Here is a 19,917-nt window from a genome sequence, read left to right on the forward strand (position 1 = left end):
CCTGTTACTGATTTCTAGTTTCATCACATTGTGATCAGAGAAGATACTTTATAATGATTTTAATCTTAAATTTATTAAGACTTGTTTTGTAGCCTAACATGTGCTCTGTCTTGGAGAATGTTCTGTGTGTTCTGAGAAGAATGTGTATTCTGCTTTGTTGGGTGCAGTATTCTGTATATATCTGTTAGGTCCAATTGGCATACAGTGTTGTTTAAGTCCTTTGCTTCCTTATTGACTGTCTGTCTGGCTGTTCTATCCACAACCAAAAGTGGGGTATGGAAGTCTACTACTATTATTATGTTGCTGTCTATTTCTCCCTTTAGTTCTGTCAATGACTGCATTATATATTTGGGAAAGAATTTAAAAATTTAAAGTAATAATATAAAAAGCCTGGAGTCAAAATACTTTCCCTATAAAAATGACTGGCTATAGTAAGGAATAAAAAGATAGAAGGGTATATACAAAATTATACATTTGGTGGTTTTTATTAACTTCACTGTATTTTTTTCTGTACTTTATAGGTGTTTAATAGTGAACAGGAGTTCTCTTAGCAATTATAAAACAAAAAAGTTTTTTTTTAAAAGAGCTATGCAAAGTACTCTATTATAAACTAATTCATGAGCTAATGACTTTCTCATATTGTTTGAGGTTTTATAAATTATAAAAGACTAAGATATAAGACAAATAACACTTAATTTTTGTTTAAATTTTTTGTTTAAGAATAAATAACTTCATCTCAGATTAGTAGGATTTCAATATTAAAAGCTTTCAATATCAGGCTGGCCTGAACAATCCTGGCAAATCAAGAAAGAGCTGAGTCCTCTTATTTTCCATACTTTCTCCCCCAATTTAAATATGATTAATTTGATTAATTACAGAACAAAAGGCAATCAAAATATCAAAGTAATTTACTCTCAGTTTTTCACATATTTTTGTATGAAAGTATCATTCAACTATCATTCCTACTATTGGTGGACCTGACATCAAACTAGTTAAGAAATAAACCTTAACACATTTTTGGAAACTTTTTCACTACCAGTTTAATCATTTGGTATGTCTTGAGCCTTATATTTATTTTGTAGAAATGACTGAAATTGATCTCATTTCCTGGTTTAAAAATATTTCTAGTTGATTTTTATATGCATAACCAATTCAACTTTTCAGGCTAAACAGAATAGTTTTTAATTGTTGTTATAGTCACTGTTGGCAAAATGGTTAAATTGAATGTGTGAATAATCATGGCCAGATTTTTATTCAGAAGTATACTATTTTAAAAAATGAAATTTTAATAAATATACTAAGACAATAAAATGATTATGTGGAGATTTTACACTTAAGTCTGAGAGAAAGTCATTTAATAACCACAAGCAATATTTAAATATAACTTACTAAGAGTAGAAAATTTTTATAGACATAAATTTGTTTAGATTTCAAATCCTAAGACTACATGATGTCTTTTACTTTTCATAAACTCTAACAAACAAGTGGGCATGTTTCAATTTAACAGAACTTGTTAAAGACTGGAAATACTTAATAACCAAAGAAAATGTATATTAAGCCTCCTGGAGAGCAAATATTAGTTAACACTTACTGGACATAGTAGAGAAACCCTCAGGCTGGTTGTAGCTATTTCACTGTCTGGATCCGCAGTCAATTTCTCTTTAACTGACATTCATCAAAGAGAAAACAAACAAACAGAAGAAGTTTATTAAAGATACATCACTGATGCAACATAAGAAAAAGAATGAGGAACTTAAAAAAAAAGAACTCAAAAATAATCTGCTCAATTATTTTCCAATCAATTCAAAGAAAAGATAAAAACAATTATAAGGTTCATAATCTCTACAATAAGCAAAGGAAGGAAAACAACTGTATATCTATAGACTGACTACATTTCCTATAAGTCTCCTATTTCTCACCCACAAAACAAAAACTGCATTGCACTAACATAAAGGAAATTTATATAGCAGGTTAATATATTCAGCTGATGGCAGACCATCTTCCTTTTATAACTCTAAGATACTGGATAAAGATTTTCTTTCTTTTAAACTATGACAATATTATTTTAAAAGAAACTAATAAAAAACAACTACAAAACTAACATGTATAAGTTTTTACAATGCTCACATAATGCAAATATTTATTGTAAACACATTAATTCTAATTTCAAATTATAAAAAGAAAAAAGTTCAATTGATTTTTTTACCATATGATTATTTGAGTTTTATATTTATTTATCCATAACCTAATTAATTATGCTACCTTGGGCAAGTCAGTCCTCCTCTCTGAGCTTAATTTTACTTCTTGGAAAATAACAGCCTACACTAGATAATCTCTACATCTTCTCAGTTCAAATTTCCTATGGTTCTTAAGAGAGGAGGCACTGGTAATTTTACTTTTAAAGCTGTTCTGTTACTCTCGGTCAGTCTAACATAACAAGGACCTTTATACTTCTCATCTGAAAACCTGAGACATCTGTTACTTCTGAAAACCTCAGAACTTTAATTAAACTTCAGCACAGAAGTGAGACTGGAAATGCCTAAATGTAATATTTCAATAATTTTAGAAGCTGTTCCACAATAACTTTAAAGTCTATATGTGTAAGGGGGCACAAGTGGAGTAGTTGTGGAGTCAATCATAGAATTTCAGAGCTGAGGCACAATTGAATGTGACAGGAAGGGAGGGAGGGAGGGAGGGAGGGAGGGAGGGAGGAAAGAAAGATACAAGAAAATGGAAAGGGGAAAAGTACTTGGGTAAGGAAGAATAATTCCAGATGTCTGTTGAACTGGTAACTATTTATAAAAACTAAGAATTCTGGGCTTCCCTGGTGGCGCAGTGGTTAAGAATCTGCCTGCCAATGCAGGGGGCACGGGTTCAAGCCCTGGTCCGGGAAGATCCCACATGCCACGGAGCAACTAAGCCCGTGTGCCACAACTACTGAGCCTGCGCTCTAGAGCCTGCGAGCCACAACTACTGAGCCCGTGTGCCACAACTACTGAAGCCCACGCGCCTAGAGCCCGTGCTCCGCAACAAGAGAAGCCACCGCAATGAGAAGCCCGTGCACCACAACAAAGAGTAGCCCCCGCACGCCGCAACTAGAGAAAGCCCGCGCGCAGCAACGAAGACCCAACACAGCCAAAAATAAATAAAATAAATAAATTAAAAATAAATAAAAGAACTAAAAAAAAAAAAACATTGAAAAAAAAATCCCTGCATTCAAGAAAAAAAAAAAAAAAGAATTAAGAATTCTGCCTTTATTAAATTTGATGATCACAGAGTCTGGAATTTTTTGAGATGGTCCAAATCTTAGATATTCTATTCAACTGCCTCCATAAACTAGTGGATCTCAACTAAGATGCACATCAGAACTACCTATAGAGCTTTCTAACTTATACTGCCCACTGAACCAAAATGGGGAAGAGGGACACTAATAAGTAGTTTTTAAAAAGCTCCAGATGTGATTCTGATGACAGACTAGAAAGTCATTTTATGGCCTGGAAATTCAAAAATTTTACAGTCTATATAACTCATAGGCTGTCTATCACATCTAAAAAGGCACACAATCCGTGGGTTTTAGTTTGGAAAATATAGTTATCATATCATTTATGCTAATTAATATTATATGTAAATTATGAAAAGTATGCTTTTGCCATTATAGACCCAATCTTACGCCAACCTTTCTTATAAAGATACATTTAACGAACAGTATCTTTTTAAAGGTGACAAACAATTGCCATACGAAACAAACATGTAAATAGAATTCTAATGTGATTACTAACCATTCTGCATGTCTTCACCAACCACTCCCTAACACCCACCATGCACACAGCAATGGGAACAGTAACTGACTTTACATTTTATCTATTTAAACTTCGAGTTAAATAAAGCAATATCATAGATCATATCAGCCTTATGCAAAACAACGTTCAGTGTTAGTACTTTGAAAAAAAAATGAAAAAGGAAAGGTAACCTGAGGTAGTGGTTCAGAGCACAGGATCTAAAGCCAGCCTAGGCTGTGATTCAGCCTTAGTCATTTAACTTTTCCGTGCCTCAGTTTCCTCATCTTGTAAATGGGAATAATAACAGTACCTCACAGCATTGTTTTAAGGATTAAATGAGTTAATACAAATAAAATGCTTTAAAATAACCTAACATTATATTAAACATTAGTTATTGCAACTTAAAATAAAATGTGACTTGTATGTTTATTTTCTCTGAGGTCAAAGAATTTTCTGAAATTATTTTAGAATTAGCTTATCAAATTTCTATTTAAAAAAAAAAAAAGCTTCGCTTTTCACCTTTGCCATTATAGACTCAATCAATTCTTTCCTGTAAAGATACTTTTTAATACTTTAGGATCTTGATTGGATTGAATTTAACCTACAGATCAACTTGGAGAGAACTGACATTTTTCCAATAACAATACTGAGTGTTCTGATCCATTAACATGATGTCTCTCTTCATTATTCAGGTCTTATTTTAATTACTCTCACCAATGTTTTATATTTTTCAGCATACAAATCGTGCACATATTTTGTGTAACATATTCCTAAGTATTTCATATTTTTAAAATTCTTATTATTTGAATTTCAATTTCCAGTTGTTTACAGCTAGTAGAAATACAAATTTTATAAACTGACCATGTATTCTGCAACCGTGCTAAATTCACACATTGGCTTTAGTAGCTTTTTTATAGATTTTTTGGGATGTTTTCTATACAATGAAGTCATCTTCAAATAAAGACAATAATTATTGTTCATTTCTAATCTGTATGCTTTTTTCTTGCCTTATTGTGCTGACTAGGATCTTAAGAGCAATGTTGAATAGAGGCATTAAGAAAGATATTCTTGCCTTATTCTCAGTCTTAGGGGTGAAGTTTTTTACCATTAAATATGATGTTAGCTAAAGGCTTTTTGTAAATACCCTTTATTACATTGAAGCAGCCCCCTTCTCTCTATTTTGCTGAGTTTTATCATGAATGGATATTGAATTTGACCAACTGCTTTTTCTGAATCTATGGAGAGGATCACATGATTTTTTCTTTTTTAGTTTGCTGAGATGAGAAGGTGAATTATATTGATAGATTTTTGAATGTTGTATGAACCTAATATTCCTGGAACAAACTCTATTTGATCCCTATGTATTACCTTTTAATATACTGTATTTAGTCAAAACAATTCTGAAAAAGAAATATAAAGTTGGAGGACTACCTGATTTCAAGAATTACTATCAAGCTTTAGTAATGAAGACTGTGTTATTGGTATAAGGATAGATAAATAGGTCAATGGACGATAATGGAGTCCAGAAATAAATTCATACATCTATGGTCAATTGGTTTTTGACAAAGGTGTCAAGGTAATTAAATGGAGGAAAAATTAGTATTTTCGACAAATGTTATGGAACTGGGTATCTGTATGGGGAGAAAATGAACCTCTAAAGCTTACTTTGCATCATACACAAAACTTTATTTAAAATAAATTGTAGACCTAAATCGAAGAATAAAACAATAAAACTTCTAGAAGTAAAATGTTTGTGACCTTGGGTTGGACAAAGATTTCATAGTATGCAAAAAGCACAAACTATAAAAGAAATGGAGGGAAAAGTTGAATAGACATTTCATCAAAGAAGCTATAAGGATGGCACATAAGCACATGAAAAGATGCTTAACATCATTAGTCATTAGAAAAGTTCATATTAAAACCACAATGACATATCACCTACACAGTGACCAGAATAGCTAAAATCAAAGCAGCCTGACAATATCAACTGCTAGAGAGAATGGGGAAAAAACTCTAAATCTCATATCTTGTTGGTAGGAATGCAAAAATGGAATATGCACTTTATAAGAAACTGCCAACCTCTTTTCTATACATTTATCGTGTGACCCAGCAATCCTAGTCCTGAGTATTTACCCAAGAGAAATGAAAATGTATGTCCACAAAACTGATATTCATATGCAAACTGCAAATGTTTTAGCAGCTTTATTCATGATAACGAAAAACTGGAAACAATCTAAACGTCCATCAACTGATAAATGGATAACCAAATTACAGTATAGATAAATGGAACACTACTCAATAATAAAGAAGAGCAAACTACATGAATGAACCTAAAAGCATTATACTATGTGAAAGAAGCCAGAAACAAAAGGCTACATGCTGTGGGATTTCAAGTTGTGGAAAAGAAAAAACCACTGAGACAGAAATCACATCAATGGTTATAAGAACTGGGGGAAGGAGATGAGACAGAATGCAAAGGGCCACAGGGGAACTTTCTGGGGTGAAGAATGTTACATATTTTGATTGTGGCATTTAGTTCATGATTGCATACACCTGTCAAACTCATCAAACTGTACACTTAAACAGGTGAATTTTTACTGCTTGTAAACTATACTTGAATAAACACAACCAAAATAAAAAAAAAGAAGAAAGGTGGGGGGGGGGAATCACTATGTTAAATTTCATAAGAAAGTGAAAAATAAAAATAAGACATCAATATTCATCCTGCTGCATCAAACAACACCGGGTAAGTCTTTCAGGAGTTCAGGTTTTCTTGTGTCACTGTGAGCTGCAGCCGTAACAGTATTTTACTATATGACCTATAATACAGCTAGCCACACTTAAAATTAATCTTTGAAAATCCCTGTTGTCATGTGCTATGAGAGTCAGCCACTAGTCAAATGTGGCTATATTTAAATTTAATTAAATTTAAAATTCAGTTCCTCAGTTGCACTACCACATTTCAAGTACTCAACAGACACATAGTACTAGTGGCTATCACACGGGACAGTGCAGATATAGAACATTTCCATCACCACAGAGTGTTCTATTAGTGCTGTTCTAGGTTTTCAAAAAATTTTCTATCCTTTTTAGAATTTTAAGGCTGGAAACAATTGAACATATTAAGTCCAATACTTCATTTTATAAGCAAGAAAACAGAGGCACAGAGATGTGATCTTTTACTCAAGATCTCTTTTCATCAGTTTACTTAACAAAAGTCTGAGGATCTACTATGTGCCAGGCCCTGAGCTAAGCACTAGGAATTCAAAGAAAGATAAGATTAAGTTCCTGCCCAAAGGAACTCACAGTCTAGTAGAGAGCAAAGATACTTCTCTAATGTGCTGTAATGGAAACTAGCTGAAAGTCAATGCATCAACTCTGGGGGTTCTGAGATGCCTCCTGGAAAAAGTGAAACATGAAGGATAACTAGAATTTAGGCAAAGTAGGTAACAGGGAAGTTTGAGGCACAGAGAACAATACTGGCAAAGCACTGAAGAAAAGAAAAGAATTCATTATTTTTGGAGTAAAAAGAATGAGAAGAAGAATGAATACAGATGACACCGGAAAGTAATAAGCAGGTGCCACACCATGGAAAGCTATATGTTTAAGTCATGCTAACAAGTTGGAGTTTTTATCCCATTGGTGTTAGGAAGCCATGGATTGCAAAGAAATGGTAAGATTAGATCTGTATTAATCACTTAGATTGCTACCAGAAGAGAGATATAAAAAGGGGGGCCAAGAAAGGAGAGGAATATATAATTCAAGAATAGGTTTTTAAAATAAAGGCAGGATATGAGAGTTTAAATGAGGTCAGTGATGGTAAGGAGAGAGAGAGCTCGACAGAGTTGAGAAATATTTAGGGTTTATGTCTGATAGAACTTGGTGAGTTCAGTTTTCACTACTTGAATCTGAGGAACCAGTGGTATATTTCAGTGAAGACAGTTAGCTATGTGTATCTACATTTGAAATTCAGGGGAAGGTCTGCAATGAAAATATGTATTTGGGAGTTGGTGCTAATTTAAACCACAAGAGTAAATGTGATTATCTCTAGGGAAAGTACGTATGTCCTTGTAGAGAACAAGAACAAAAACCCAGGGAAAACAAACATTTAGGATACTACCCTTAAGAGAATCCATTGAAGGCAAGTGATTGAGAAGAAATAGAGATGAGAATTTCAAGGAGAAAGTTGTTGGTATGAAATGCAGCAAAAATATCTAAGACATAAACTGAAAAGATAAAACTTTAAATCTGGTAATCAGATTGTTACTTGTGACACCTGCAAGAGCAGTTTCAGTGGAATGATGGGAGTTAAAAGTTCACAATGGGTTGCAGTGAGGAGGTAGAAAGGGAAGTGTAGATGACTCTTTGAAGAAACTAGGATGAGAACAGGAGGAACACAGATCTCTATCTAGAGAGTAGCTTGCTTTTGTATTTTCTAAAGGATGAAAAAGACTCGACAGTGAAGGTTGACAGAAAGAGCCTATAGAGCGGAGGAAGGAACTGAAAATACAGGACAGAGAGCAGATAAGTGAGCAGAGAGGCCTCGTAATACTGTTTCTGAGCATCTCCATCTGTATGCCTCATAGACATCTCAAATACCAAAAGTCCAAGAGGGCACTCTGATCTTGCGCCTGCAACCGGATCTTTTCAACACTGTTTTCCATTTCAGTAAATGGTACTACCATGTAAGCTGGTGCCTAGTAAGTAAGGAACCTAGAACTCCTCCTTCACTTCTTTTTCTTCACTCCCCACACGTAGTCACCACTTCTCCCCTTTAACACCTCTCAAACCATCAACTTCTATTTCCATCATCATTACTTTAGTTCAAGACATCATCATCTCTTATCTGTACAACAGGTTCCTAACTGGCCTCACTACAACAGCCTAGCTCCCCTTCAATTCAGTCTTCTAAGTGAACTTTTTATTGCCCATATCTGATCGTACCACTCTGCTTAAAAATCCTTTAAGGGTTTTTTATCATCTGTCTTCATATCATCTATATGAACTCACCCCATGGCTATCTCTCTGGCCACTTTCCTCCTTTGTTCTCTCCACTCCAACTCTACTGGCCTTGTCTCTTGGCATATTCTTCTCCCATCTTGGAGCTTAACTCCTCCTCATCCTTATAATCTTGTCTTAAACATCACAGCACCAGAGAGGACTATGTTCTCCTGCTGTTACCTCCAGAGTTCCCGTCTTTCTTCTTTAAGACACATGTCACAACTGTAATTCACTAATGACCTGTACAATCATTTAATTCTGTCTTTCCCACTGGACTGCAAACTTCTGATGGATGCAGAGACAGTATGTGTTTTGTTTAATGCTACAGTCTCCTGTGCCTGGAACACAGTAGACTCTTAATACAATTTCTTCAATGAGAAGAATAAATGAATAAAAAATTAACTTTGGGCAGGAAACGGGACATTTCCTCCTGAGACTGAAGAGAATAAATAAGGATGGGTACAACTGAAGATAAGTTGAAAAGTAGTTATGTGACATTAAGGAAGAAATGGGCAATTTAGAGAAGTCACATCTTATAGCACCAATTTTCTTGCGCTGACAGTGTTGAAAGAGGGGGAATATTGTTTAAGTATGGCCAAGGTTTAAACTGATTGCTAAAGGGAAAAAGAAGAGGAGACAGGAACTTGACCAAGAATTAGTAAAGGACTGTTTCGTGATAGTGGTGAGGGGACAACTCTACACAAAGATGGAAACTGCAATACAAAAATCTACTAAATCAAATGAATCAGCGTGGATTTCTCTGTGAAAAGTCTAAATACCACTGACTTTATTTCAAGAATAATGTCTGATTTGACTAATAAAATTTTGCCAGTAGAATTCATTGATAAGATTAAGAATGACTTACAATGAACACATTTGTAGGTAATTTGATTCTACAAAAATATCTGAGAAACCCACCAACATTTTCTTCTGTCAAGTTGTTTCACACAATCTTTTAATTACATAATTAATTTGTTGGGTAAGTTATTTCTTTAGAGATAGCATAAAGGCAAACAATATGTTCTTTAGTCAATTATGACAAATGTTTTATTGGTACGATCCAAATTAAAGTTTTGTTGGTTCCCCAAGCCAATAAGATAAGATACAAAGTGCCACAAAAATCCAACCCAATCTGCAACTACTCTCCACCTCCAGGATGTATTAGAGATGAAATAAACAGCTTTTGAATTAAGTAGCTTTTGCTGCTTAACAGTGGCTAACAGTGGTTTGTTCTGGTAAATAAAATAACTCTAGGCTCACCTTCCCACTCTCCCTCCAGATGGTGCCACGGCTCCAAGAGGAGAAGAGTTTACAGCTTGAGCAAAGACAGCTTGCCTTATTATTATTATGCAACATAACAGCTTCATCAGCTTTCAGCTTTATTTCTTGGTATGACCTTTTCTACACAGGCTCACACAATTCCATAATACTTTCTGACTAAATGAAATTCTAACACTATTGGCAAATACGAAGATTCTCAGGAGAATGACCAGGAATGGAGTGTGAAAAAAGAAAAATTCTTCTCTTGTGTGCTCCTTCAAAGCAGGTGTCTGTCCCTCCTCTTCTTTCAGGATCCCCCACTCATCTCCTTGTCCTTGCCAAAAGGTGCTTCCACTCCCCTAGACCTCAAACCAGACCTCTAGCTCTCCACTGTCTATCAAGGAATGCCTACAGAGGCATTAGCCACTAGTGTGCTCCTCTTGACTCAGAATATTTGCAATTTTAAAAGGACCCTTTTAATACAGAAAAATCCTTCAATGAACTCTTAAGGGTATACTGATATTCAGAGGTAATGGGATCTTTTAATCTGGCATAGAAACAGGTTAGAAAAAGAGATAAAAGCTATGTCGCAAAGGGAAGCAAGAGGAAAGGTGGTCTTACTACCTTAGTTTCTTTCTACCAGAATGTTCCTAACTACAAATCTGATAGTGGGCTTCATTAATCAACTCACATCAAGAATCCTTAAAGGGTAGCTATCGAACCCCCATCTGTAAAAGCTTTGTTCTCCAAGTGCCCATCCCCATCCCCCAACCCATCTATCTCTCACAAAGAAGAGAATAAAGGAAGAACTTAGTTCACCTCTTTGGAAAGGCCACCAACCTCTGGCCTTAAGCCTCAAACACTGAGGCCAGAAGAGTCAATGTGCACTTACTACCTCTCAAGCTCAACTGGACAAAAGGAACCATCTAGCTATTCCTACCTAAGAACCTAGATTTTGAAGGAGCTTTAGATATCATGTATAAACTTCTTGTTACAGATGAAGAATAAGAGATTCAGAGTATGAGTAGACTGACTTTCCAAGGTCACATAACTGGTTAAAAGCAGAACCTACTTCATTATTATATCTACCACCCCACTGACTCTCTTTTTACTTTGTTAATGCAGGGATGTTGTCATCACATGTTCTTGGACATTTTTCCCGGATAAACCTTAAATATAAAATAATTCTTGTAAAATATATGCCAAGATTTCCTTTCCATCTCCTAGAATTCCTGAACATTTATTTATTTTTATGAAGCTTTGGTAAAATATTCTTCTGTATTCATGTACTGACTTTACAAAGTTAATTTTAAGATCAGTAAAATATAAATTATAAAATATACATCATGACAAAGATATTAAAACTACTTTTTTTTTTTTTTTGGCCCCGCCACACAATGTGTGGCCTCTTAGTTCCCCGATGAGGGATCGAACCCGTGCCCCCCGCAGTGGAAGCGCAGAGTCTTAACCGCTGGACTGCCAGGGAAGTCCCTAAAACTACTCTTAAGCCTTGAATTACTCTAGCTCACAAAACAAAGTTTTCAGTGTTTTAATCCACTGTGACAAGCTCTAGTTAAAAAAATAAACCCTAAAATTTCTTGAGTTGAAAAAACACTATTCTAACCTTTACCAAAATAGTTCAGCTGCATAAATAAAATAAGGTTATCATACGTACTTAAAGCTCTAGAATGATCCGGATTCCTTATTCCCTTTGCTCGTAACCTCTGAAGAAGAACTGTTGAGGACAACTGTTTTACAAGATACACTGCCATGGAATAGTTCTGGAAAAAAAAAAAAAAAAAAAAGATGTAGAAAGCAAACAACATATGTAAGTAAATAGGTACATCTATTTTAATCCCACAATGATAGGGAAAGAAAATTAACACCTGTTTAAAACATCTACTGTGTGCCAAGCACTCTCTTAGGTGTTTTCATGAATGGTAATTCATTTAATCTTAACCAAAAAGCTGCTGAGGTAATCCTATTTTTATGGATGAGGAAAGTGAAGTGTAGAAAAGTAAAAGAACTTGTTCTAATTTTGCAACTTTCAAGAGATAATGCCAGGTCTGTCATGCTTCTGTATTACCTGACTACCTATGCTTGAAGTTAATCAATTCAGGCACTTATGTAAAGAACATTGTTAAAAATAAATATAAACCAAGGCCAATAAGATGTCAAAGTCATCATAAAACATATTTAGCAGGTAACAGTAGCTATTTAAAAAATTAGACTGGCATCCTAATTTATACCATTTAATTTCTCTCTATGCCTTTAACTAGTTTTGAAAAGGCCCTACTTGGGCTATTATCACAACAAGCAGAGGGAATATTAAATATTTTCAAAGAGAAGCTGATGGTTTGGCAAAAGAACAGATGAATATCCATTACCAGCAGAGGGACTACCCAGAGATGGTACTAGGAGAAGGGGGACAAAGAAAATAGTTTATCAACAAGCCAAGGCAAAGTAAAGGGTACATGACTGGATAAGAGGAAGAAAAGAGGGCTGAGGCTTATGAAGGGTAAGAGAGAGATTTAAATGAGAAGGTCCACTTTCCACTTGGTGTTGGAATCAAGAGGAAGATCAAGAGATTTGGAAAGAAGCAAAAGGAAAAATAATTATTGCCATCTTCTATTTATTAGCTACATACAGTTTTACACGCACTCTTAATATATACTCTCCACTTCATTTAAACCTCAAAGAAGGCCTGTAAGAGATAGGTAGGGCAAGTATCTTTCTAAGTAAAGGACTGATGAAATGTAGGCACACAAAAATGCTTTTAATTTTAAATTTTAAAAAATATATGTAATCTGCTCATGATCATGCACCTGCTTGGTGACAAAGGTGGCGCTAGAAATCAAGAGGAAAGTGTAGGGATGTCAGGACAATGGACTAATGGCCAAGGCCAGTGTAGTTCTCTATAGTTCTTGATTTCAAACACCATTTGCTTTGACCCTCCTAACCTTCCAATGTACATTCCAACTTTCAGTTACTTTCGCACTTTGGAAAATGCATCCCCCTCTTTTGGCAAGAAGAGAATATATGTACAATACCCTCTGGAAGGTCAAATTTTCATTTAGAGTTCAGAAACCTATCCGTGTTCACATGCTACACATTTTCCAGGAAAAAAATGAAGTATGAAGTAAGTATCAAAAAAGCTAATTTGGGAGGGATAAATTAGGAGTCTGGGATTAACATATGCACACTACTATATATAAAATAGATAATCAACAAGGACCTACTGTATAGCACAGGGAACTCTGCTCAATACTCTGTAATAACCTAAATGGGAAAATAAGCTGAAAAAGAATGGATATATGTACATGTATAACTTGAATCACTTTGCTGTACACCTGAAACTAACATTGTAAATCAACTATACTCCAATATAAAATAAAAATTAAACATTTTTTAAAAGCTAATTTACTTTCATTAATAAATCCCATAATTTATTAATGAGGAACAAATAACCTTAAAACTTACCCAAATTTTAGACATACAACATACCAATCTAATATAAAACTAAAAAGTTCCTTTTAGAAAAAAAATCCTTATTCACCTTTATTATTTGATTAATGGTTCAAGTATGATAGAAACTGGAGAAATGCTAATTAACACTGTGAAATTATTATATATACTTACACCCTGAATCTTTATATAAATTTTTAAGGAGAGGTCAAGTAGAAACTACAAGTTCAGTGAAAAGGTATGTTCACTCTAGTTGAAACACGTAACCAGATAAGAAATAAAAAAAAAAAAGGAAGTAAAAAGAAGGTCAGGTATTAACAAACACCACTTGTACCGATAATATGGAATTAAATTTTATATCACATGAAAGAGATTCAGCAGCAACCCCCGCCAAACTTTACAGTGGTATAATATCTCTCCTAGGTAGATGATATATTGTTCCTGCTAACCCTTCAAAGTACTACTTAACTCCAACTACTGAAATATATTGCTTTACACTGATGTTTTTGTCAAATGCTTTTTCAAAGTCTTCAAAATTGTCTATCAAGTTTATAGGACATTTTCTTCACTATTAAGATATGATCTACTCATTAAGTGCCCTTTACTCCAGTATCTAAATAACTTCTCTACAAACAATGACAGTTTAATAAATGCTAGATGCAGTGATTACTGAGGTAGGATAAGAAGTTACAACATAGTTCACTTATTTCCTTCAAGCACTGTACTAGCTCTTCTTTTTCTCTTATATTACAATTTTTTAAATTGAGCTATAATTGACATATAATATTGTGTAAGTTTAAGGTGTACACGTTGACTGCATAGAGTTATAATATATTGTAAGACGATTACCACCATAGCATTAGCTCTTCCATTTATTTCCTTTCAAGACATAATGCTAACATTTCTCAATGGCAACTAATAATACAGAAATTAATCCCCAAAACAGTAAGAGATCCTACATGAACTATTCAGAGTATCTTCACAAGCTGAATAAAACTAGGATCAAAAACCAATCTAATCAATTATCTTTTGGACTTTAGAAAAGAATAATTTTCTTTCAATGTTTTATTTCAAAAAGAAGGTCTCCAACTTGCAGATCATGGTCTACGCAAATCTTACCTGGGAGACCTTCAAATCACTGAAGATTACTGTTTTCTTTCTGAGGTGTGGAAGGCTTCCCATGGAAGAATATTTCCTCCTCTCCTCTAGTGCTATACATCAGCAACCACATTTCCCTCCTCTCCCCCAGTTTGACTTCTTTCATAGTTCACTGTAACCACCCTGGTGTTTATACACTTTTCACACACAGACAAAACCCAAAACATCTGCAATACCCTCTTCAAAAAGGGGGACAAAAACAGGGAGCCCAAGGTACACTAGAAAAAAACATTTAAAAGGATTTTAAAAACCTAATAGTGACATATTGATTAAGTAAAGAAAAAATATATAACCTTGATGGATGTCAAAAAAGGATTTTGATAAAATTAAAAATCCATTTCTCTCAAAGATATACAGTAAAAAAGAGGACCATAGGATTACATTATTGCTATAATTAAGTTCTATCAAAAATTAATAGCCATTATAATAATGTTGTGACACTAGTATTCTCATTAACATAAGGAACAAGTCAAGTATGTCCACTAGCACTCACATTACTTAACATTGTTCTGAAGGTTCTAGACAGCACAAGAGAACAAGAATAAGAAATTATGGCATAAGTATTAGGATTATCATTATTCATATAATGATACATCTCAGACTCGAAACTGCCTATTTGGAAATACCAAGAAACCTACTAAAAAGCTATCAGAACCAATACGTGAATTTATGTACTAAGTAAATATTCAACAATAACTAGCTTTTAAATAAATCAACAATAAATACATTTTTTAGAAAATACAACAGAAAAAAGATCTATTTACAATAGCAGTAATAATAATAAACAACACAAGAATCAATAAAAATATGGAAAATTTCTAAGAAGAAACCTATTAAATTACTGAGGAACATGAAAGAGGATTTGAATAAATGGAGAAACATACAGTTCCTGAAATAAGGACATTAAATACTGTAAATAAGTTAATCCTCTCTAAGTTAATATACACATTTTAAAGCAAGCTCATTTATTCCCAGAAAGATTTGGGGGAATAATGCAAGGGAATATGTCTTACTCCATGCAATTACTTTTTCAACATTTTCACTCTCCTCAAGGCCCCGATTTCTTCTCTCACTCTCAGCAGACTTCTCTCACTTCCTATCTCACAGACTTAAGAGAATTCATCAGATCAGAACTTACCATCTCTCCAGTACCAATCATATACATGCATCCAATCCTTTTATTCCACTAAATAAAGAAGTTGTCCCTCCTAGCTACAATGAGTTACTTAATGAAATTCACTATTGATTATTTTTCTCGTGTATATTTAATCTCTTCCTCCCAAGAAGATACCTGCCATCATCCTTTATACCTGTTTAACACTCTCTCATTAAAGCAAACAAATAACTCTCATCTCAAATTTCCCTCCAGCTCAGCTGTATCTATTTCCAAAGCTACCCTTCTATAACTCACTATCTCCACTGCCTTACCTCCGCCTGGTCACAATCGGGCTTCTCCTCCCACCTCCACCAAAACAGCTCATGCTAAAGTCAACTTTATGTTTCTAATCCAAAAAGTATTTTTTTAGATTTCAACATGCTTGACTTCTCAACATCTGTTCAATACTGCTTACCATCTCCTTTTTTTTTTTAATAAATTTTATTTTATTTTATTTACTTATTATTTTTGGCTGCATTGGGTCTTCGTTGCTACGCGCAGGCTTTCTCTAGCTGAGTGGGGGCTACTCTTCATTGCGGTGCGCGGGCTTCTCATTGCGGTGGCTTCTCTTGTTGTGGAGCACGGGCTCTAGGCACGCAGGCCTCAGCAGTTGTGGTTCGCAGGCTCTAGAGCACAGGCTCCGTAGTTGTGGCGCACGGGCCCAGTTGCCCCATGGCATGTGGGATCTTCCCGGACCAGGGCTCGAACCCGCGTTCCCTGCATTGGCAGGTAAATTCTTAACCACTGCGCCACCAGGGAAGTCCCTGTCCTTCTTTTTTGAAACTCTTCCCTTGGCTTCTCATACCCACCCCCGGTTCTGCCCCACATCTCTAGTACTATTTCCCCATGTCCTCTGCAGGTTCATTCTCTTCTATCCAGTATTAAAAGTTATAGTTCCTCAAGAATGGTAAGTGTTCAACACTCTCTTCTTTTTACTTGTTACATTCCCCCTAAACAATGTCAGCCTGCTTTTATGGCTCTAGTAACCACCAATATGCAGATGACTCATTTTTTTCTCTAGTCCAAACTTATCCTCTGAGCTTATATGCCCAACTGCCTCTTCAGAATGTCTCAAAGGCATCTCGAACTCAAAAGCTTCAAAACTGAACTCATGATTGTCTCCATGTAGTCCTCCAATACTCCTTCCTTCAAAGCAAAGCAAAGCAAAACAAAACGCACCTAAATTCAGTCCTTTTTCAGTGTTTCCTCTATCTCAGTAATATTTTCATTTACCTTGTCACTCAAGCCAGAAACCAAGGAGTCATCCTTGACCTCTCCCTTTCTCTTAGCCCCTATTTCTAATCTATCACTTATTCCTACAGATCCACCTATTTATCTCCAACCCCAGTGCCACCACTCTAGACTAATATACTATTTCTCTCACTAACGCTTCAGCAATAGTAAGAGGTAAGAATGCTAGGCTAAGAAACCATACAGAAAAGTTCAGAACACACACAGGATAAATAAAAGCAAATATATAATAATGGTGGCTTCAGAATTAGCATTTATTTAGTTAATGGTATTAGAACTGGCTATTAAATTTTTATTTCACACTACACATAAATTCACAATGGATTAAATATTTAAAGGTAAAACTAGAAACCTCAAAAGTCAAGAAAAAAATATAAACAAATATTTATGTAAGATTGGGAAGGGTAGACAGACTAAACTTGATGGAGGCTGACTGGAAAGACTATAAAGAAACAAAACTGTGCAACTAGAGATTATCATACTAAGTGAAGTAAGAAAGAGAAAGACCAATGCCATATGACATCACTTATAGGTAGAATCTAATATATGACACAAATGAACCTATCTATGAAACAGAAACAGAATCAGGTACGTAGAGAATAGACTGGTGGTTGCCAAGGGGGAGGGCAATGGAAGAGGGTAGGAGTGGGAGTTTGGAATTAGCAAATGCAAAGTGGTATATATAGGATGAATAAAGAACAAGGTCCTACTGTATCATACAGGGAACTATATTCAATATCCTGTGATAAACCATAATGGAAAAGAATATGAAAAAGAATGTGTGTGTGTATATATATATATATATAACTGAGTCACTTTGATGTACCGCAGTAATTAACACAACACTGTAATTCAACTATACTCAATAAAAAATAAATTAAAAAAAAAAAAAGAAAAACAAAACTGGTTAAGATTTGGCTCCGTAATAATTTAAATCTTCTACACATTAAATAAAGATAAAGGGCAATAAACTAGAAACAAACATTTGCCACATGTAAAAGGGGGTTAAATCAATATATAAAGAACTCATAAACAATAAAAACAGCAATAGAGAAATAGATATTGATATGATTTTTAAATGTGAATAATCACAAACATAAAATATGTCCAACCTCAATAAGAGGATTACTAATTAAAACAATGTGGTACCACTATTTACCTATTAAAATTAGTAGAGATCTTAAAGAAAATAAAACTCAATGTTATCCGTCGACAGGCATGTGAATAAACACAAAGTTAGAGAATAAATCTGTACAACATCTTTTGGTAAGGTAATCTGCCAATGTACACAAAATTTCTTTAAATTCTGATGCTCTTTGACTCAGCGATTCCACTTCTGGGAATTTACTCTAAGGAAATTACCATGTATGTATGCAAAGTTAGAGCTACTAGGATGGTCTTCAAAATGTTCTTTGAAATAGTAATGAATCAACCAAATAAATGTTCAACAACAGGGAACATCATATTGGAATATGATGTAGCCAATTAAAATCATGCAGATGAACATGAAATGACATAGGAAGATGTTTATGAAAACTACTCAGTGAAAGTTATCAGGTTATAAAACACTGTTTAAAACATTTTTTAAATGGGAACATGTTGAAAATTCATTGTGAGACAAAAATAAATCCTTTTGCAACTCATTTTATTTACATACAAGCTCAGGTAGCCATGGAGATTAACCATTCCTTATAATACAAAAATCTGGTAGAAACAAAAATTTACTTACTCTTCCAATTTCTGCAGTCCATGAAACAACAATGGTGTTTGGTACAGTTGTGGACAATCGGACAAGTGAGGTGATATTAATTGGTCGGCTGGGTCGCTTTGGTTCCACACCATTTTTAGTAGGTGGAAGATAACCCTAAGGATGAAATATAATTTATTTCTACTTATTACTTCCACAATCATTTCAACTTCCATTCCTTAAAAAAAAACCCTACAAACTACATATGAGAAAATATGAGTGTTTTCATTTAAAAGTAGAGAAGCAAACGTTTGTAAGAGTTTCCTGTATGTTTCTCTAAACAACCATACAGTCTCATAGTAAGCCTGAGAAAAATACTGGTGGCAGAACTTAAAAATCTCTAAACTTTAAGAATCAGGTTGAATTCATAAAGAGCTTGGATAAGTATATAAGGACTATTTTAAAGGTGAACAATAACAGCCCCCACTCCTCTGTTAAAGGCACAGCATTCTTCAAATCTCTATTCTACCACAAGCTTCCAGACTTACACGAATACATCTGAGGTTTTGTTGAAACAATCTCGTCTTCCCAAAATTCAGTAAAACACTAAAGCTACCACATCCAACTCCTAGACTATGTCTCCATAGCTAATGTCACAGCTGTTAATTGTACATAGTTGGTGCAAGTGTTTCACTCAGTCACATGAATATATATCCAAAATAAAGATGTTTTCTTAATGAAAAAATGATTAACAACAGCTGTGATGACTTATTTGCTAGCTATGTTGGCAATGCACTTTTTAAAAAATAGCTTTTGGGACTTACTGGAAGGCTGCAAGGTTTTGTATTCACTTTCACACAAAGATTGGGTGGGAAGTGATCTTCTTGTGGACAACTGGTTTCTGATAAACAAAACCTAAACAATAAAGGACAAGTTTAATTACCTTTATTAAAGGATGACACCACATTAATATTTTTGTTCCATAGCTAATCTAAAAGATGGTCAAACTTAATAAAAACAGCAAAAAACTACTAAACCTGAATAAATACATGAATAAATGTATTGAAATAGGTTCAAAATAAATAATTCTGTCAATGTAGAGTTTCAGTGGTCACAACTACCAACCTGTAGTTGTCTTCATAATATTTCCAGTCATTTGT

General features: G+C 34.5%; 1 protein-coding gene across 2 annotated transcripts in view; it reads right to left on the minus strand.

Moving 5' to 3' along the window:
• The window catches only part of PIAS1 (protein inhibitor of activated STAT 1), a 118,352-nt gene that overhangs the window by 17,911 nt on the left and 80,524 nt on the right, over window positions 1-19,917 (minus strand). For both annotated transcript variants that reach the window (XM_061181969.1, XM_061181968.1), the window contains exons 5-8: window positions 19,582-19,672; window positions 18,800-18,934; window positions 11,716-11,821; window positions 1,592-1,665 (exon numbers count right to left, since the gene is read on the minus strand). In XM_061181969.1, coding sequence (XP_061037952.1) covers window positions 1,592-1,665; window positions 11,716-11,821; window positions 18,800-18,934; window positions 19,582-19,672 — 406 coding nt within the window. The remainder of the gene's footprint in view (window positions 1-1,591; window positions 1,666-11,715; window positions 11,822-18,799; window positions 18,935-19,581; window positions 19,673-19,917) is intronic.

This window comes from Eubalaena glacialis, chromosome 2 (assembly GCF_028564815.1).
Source record: "Eubalaena glacialis isolate mEubGla1 chromosome 2, mEubGla1.1.hap2.+ XY, whole genome shotgun sequence".
Lineage (NCBI taxonomy): Eukaryota > Metazoa > Chordata > Mammalia > Artiodactyla > Balaenidae > Eubalaena > Eubalaena glacialis.